Source organism: Triticum urartu, chromosome 1A (genome assembly GCF_056163025.1).
Source record: "Triticum urartu cultivar PI428250 chromosome 1A, HENAU_Tu73, whole genome shotgun sequence".
Taxonomy (NCBI): domain Eukaryota; kingdom Viridiplantae; phylum Streptophyta; class Magnoliopsida; order Poales; family Poaceae; genus Triticum; species Triticum urartu.
In genome coordinates this window covers 536,441,998-536,445,863 of record NC_141873.1, presented here as the reverse complement: position 1 = coordinate 536,445,863, position 3,866 = coordinate 536,441,998, and the positions used below count along the sequence as shown (strand labels likewise).

Genomic DNA, 3,866 nt, shown 5'->3' with positions numbered 1-3,866 from the left:
GCGGTAGGGTTTTGGAGAGTTGTCGGGCGACTTTAAATAGCCCAGGCATGCAGAGCGTCGGGTTGAGTGCGGGTGGCCGAAGTAAGCTTCTCGGTTGCCGCATCGATGTGGATGCATGGCAAGCGGATGACCGGTTAGTCTGAATGCGTCGCAGAGAGCGGGCGGAGGCAATGGAAGAGGGGTTTCTGGGTGAGAGAGCAGAAGGTTGGGTAAGCCGAGGGTGACGGAGTCCGAGATGGCTTATTTCTGGACTCCTTCAAATCTCCCTCGTTTGGTTTCGATTTGTGGTGTTTTGGACGTCCAGACTAGTCTCCACATTTGGAGTAGGCTGGATTTCTTATCTTAGTTTCCTATGAAATAGTAAATCCTTTTAGTTATACTTATACGCTAGTACATAGATAAAATAAAAGAAAATGGAGTCAGGGCGGAGCATCTACAGTTGGGCAATTATGCTAGGAGGTACAGCGAGTCGTCATTGCCATGTCCATGTGGATCACCCAAGAGATCAGCGCTGCGTTTCAGTTATTCGCTTGTACACCTCGTTCATCTTGACCGCTCCTCTGGCTATGTATGGTTGTCGTCTTCTCGGTGAATGATACTCTTCGCTGTTAAGAGTGTCAATTTTTAATTACAGGAGTACAAAGTCAGCTAAAACCTGCCAGATTTGTAGCCATTGACCGGTCTTAACGATGATAACCTCTACTCTAGTGTGTGTATGCTTGATAGTGCAACAAACCAAATGAAACAGAGCTGCACATTACAGCAACCGCCCAAAGCAAGGATCGAGTAGAATCACTTGACACAAAGACTTGATTTCACAACGAGTTGCGAGTTGCAACAACGACGGCAGCAGTACATGAACCACAGTTGGGCGTACGTACTTAGCACTTGTACTCAACACCTAAAGATGTAAGTAGTAGTAGGAAGGATAAATCAAGACCCACTAGTGCGCGCGTGCCCTTGTTTTGCTTGCACTGGGGTCTCCGGATCACTTCACAGCGATCAATTAGATCGCCGGAACAATCAAGGCAACGAAGAATCTCATCTTGGGACCGGTAATGCGGCTAGGCTAGAGCTGGCCGGAGGAGTGGGCGAGGTAGGCGAGGGCCCCGACGAGCGGCGCGTTGATGTAGGTGGCCGGCTCCGAGTGCTCGTAGTCGCTGCGCTGGTCGGGGAACTGGTCGTTCTGGTTGGGCCCGCCCACGACGGCGCCGACGTGCACGTTCGGGTTGGCGGCCGCGGAGTAGAGCCCCGTGAACCCCTGCGAGCAGCCGATCTTGCCCGGGTGCGCCGCGACGGAGGGCAGCGAGGAGGCCCGGTGGTGGAGCTTCTTCGGGTACTTGGCGCCGTACCCCACCATGTACGACATGCCCATCGGGTTGCTCCCCAGCAAGTAGTCAACCTGCAATCACATACAGGAAGCAACATGATCTGCTCTGCTCTGCTCTTCTGTTGACGACGACGACGATGATGGATTGATGGAGAGTCAATGCAATGCAAGAAGCTGAGAGAGACGGACCTGGCGCCTGGCGATGGCGCGGAGGCGCTGCGGCGTGACGGCGACGCCGCCGCAGGAGACGGTCTTCTTGGCGGAGACGAGGTACTTGGCGTAGGTGAGCAGGAGGAAGGAGCTGGAGGTGACGTACTGCATGTTGCTGTCGCTGAGCTTGAAGAGGAGGCCGCCCCGGGTGTAGGTGGTCTGGTCGGTGGGGGTGCCGGGCACCATGGAGCAGATGAAGCTGTCGGCGTGGGCCTTGTACTCCTGCAGCGCGCCCAGCTTCTGCACCAGGAAGGACTTGGAGAGGAGGATCCGGGCGCCGGCGTGCTTGTTGTCCCACCCGAAGGTGTTGTCCTGCTCGTCGGCGCCGAGCAGCTGCCCGTTCACCTTGATGTAGCTGAGGTAGACGGGGCTCTTGGTGGCCCGGTGTAGCCATGCGGCGCCCCATAGCAGCTCGTCCTGTTCCCATCCAGTCATTCATGCATCGGTCCCTCCCATTAAACAAACCAACGGCACGACACGAGAGGAGGAAAAGCAGACGAGACGACGGCGAGCATAGGGCAGAGCGCCGCTGGCGCCCATGCTCGCTCGCTCACAGGTCTGTGGAGCCGGCCAATGGAGGAAAAGCAGCGCAGAGCAAGAAAAAAGACAATAATGGTGGCAGCAGCTGGGACCCTACCTGGTATCCGGAGTAGGAGCAGTAGTAGGGGCAGACGTAGGACGAGAGCTTGGCGCTGTACACGCCCCTGTGCTTGTCAGCGAACTCGAACACCTACGCGGAGCAGAGCAGCTAGCTAGCGTTACGGCGAGAAAGATGCAGCAGAGGCAATGGTGGATGTGGTGTGTGGACAGCGGAGTACGTACCCTCTTGGCCCTGGCGACGAGGCGGCTGGAGTAGGCCGGGTCGGACTTGCGGAAGACGAGGGAGGCCGCGGCGAGCGCGGCGGCGGTCTCGGCGGCGACGTCGGAGCCGGGGGTGCTGGGGTCGACCTTGTACACGGTGCGCGGCGTGTCCATGTCCTCCGGCCGCTCCCAGCACGCGTGGTCCTTGCCCGCGTCCCCGACCTGGCATCAGCGACAGTCGGTCACGCTCACAGTGAGTTGAGGAGTGGTCCGGTCCACATGAGTTTGTACTTTGCGGTGACGAGCACCCGCTCCAGCCATGCATCAATGAACAGTGCCGGAATGAGGGACGGACCTGGACGTAGACGGTGTCGGGGTGGGCGGTGGCCTTGAGGAGGTAGTCGGCGCCCCAGCGGACGGCGTCCCGGGCGTGCTGGAGCTCGCCCTTCATCATGCCGCCGAACTCCAGCACGCTCCACGCCAGCATCGTCGAGCTGAACGCCAGCGGGAACCCGAACTTGACGTTGTCGCCGGCGTCGTAGTACCCTCCGGTCAGATCAACCTGAAACAACACATCCCAACAACATGTCAGCCATTGAACGAAACGCAATGCAGGGGAAATGCAGCAAGAAGGGCCGGAGGTGCTCGCCTTGGCGGAGGAGCCGTCGGAGAGGCCGGAGCTCCGGCGCCAGGACACGCGCTGGGACGGCGGGAGCCGGCCGGACCGCTGGCCCTCGAAGAAGAGGATGGACTTGGTGAGCGCGTCCCGGTAGTCGTGCTTGGCGGGGCCGTGGTGCGGCAGGGCGGCGGCATTGCCGAGAAGCAGGCCGGCCACCAGGGCCAGCAGGAGGCAGCAGCGGAGGATAGCTGCCATGAGCGAGAGAACAAGCGTGCTCTGCGTGCGCAGGAGGAGGAGAGAAGAGCCGGAGCAGAGCACCAGTGCTGGTTAACTACCGGCTACCGGCTACCGGCCACCTCTCCTCTCTGCCCGCTCTGCCATTGTAGTTGGCACTGGAGCGCTGCTTTTAAAGACGGGCCATGGGTTTCTCTTTCCCTCCCCCGAGAATGAGACGGAACAGTTTTCCTGCGAGATGCGAGCTCGTTCACATGGCAGTGCCAACTGCCAAGTGGGAGCTGAGGATTTGACAAACAAATGGCGCTGCTTCCATTACTAGTGTGAGGAAAACTGGCGTTTGAAGATCATTTTGGGCTCACTCAAGAAGACATCGTTTCTTTTAGAGCAGTTCAGTTTTCTCTGCGAGATGTGGGCTCGTTCACATGGCGATGGCAGGTGCGAGCTGGGCCAAATGGCACTACTTCCATTGGTGGTACTGGTTTCGCTCTTATGGCGGAAGAAACACTACTGGCGTTTTCAGATCGTTTTGGCGCAGGAAGACATGATCCAAAGATGGCTTGTTGCAACTTATGGCACTGTGGCAGCGCAAGTACGTACATTACACAAATGCTCACTGGTACTCACCGCTTTGAGTAGCTGGTTTCCCGCCTCACTCAAAGGTTATTTCAT

At 58.0% G+C, this 3,866-nt stretch overlaps 1 protein-coding gene across 1 annotated transcript; it reads right to left on the bottom strand.

Annotated features, from left to right (window-relative positions):
• Positions 1-796: 796 nt before the first annotated feature.
• Positions 797-3,538, bottom strand: LOC125526761 (endoglucanase 3). Its single transcript, XM_048691400.2, has 6 exons — positions 2,991-3,538; positions 2,697-2,903; positions 2,363-2,563; positions 2,178-2,270; positions 1,520-1,957; positions 797-1,402 (listed from the first exon to the last, which is right to left on the bottom strand). The coding sequence occupies exons 1-6, from the start codon at positions 3,213-3,215 to the stop codon at positions 1,070-1,072; spliced, it is 1,497 nt and encodes a 498-aa protein (XP_048547357.1). The 5' UTR covers positions 3,216-3,538; the 3' UTR covers positions 797-1,069.
• Positions 3,539-3,866: the final 328 nt, after the last annotated feature.

Excerpts from the sequence above, each read along its gene's own strand:
- LOC125526761 (XM_048691400.2), bottom strand. The coding sequence starts at position 3,215 with ATGGCAGCTATCCTCCGCTGCTGCCTCCTGCTGGCCCTGGTGGCCGGC. Across the intron at positions 2,904-2,990 it reads CCGACGGCTCCTCCGCCAAG|GTTGATCTGACCGGAGGGTA; the intron begins GCGAGCACCTCC and ends GTGTTGTTTCAG. Across the intron at positions 1,958-2,177 it reads GCTCCTACTCCGGATACCAG|GACGAGCTGCTATGGGGCGC; the intron begins GTAGGGTCCCAG and ends GGATGGGAACAG.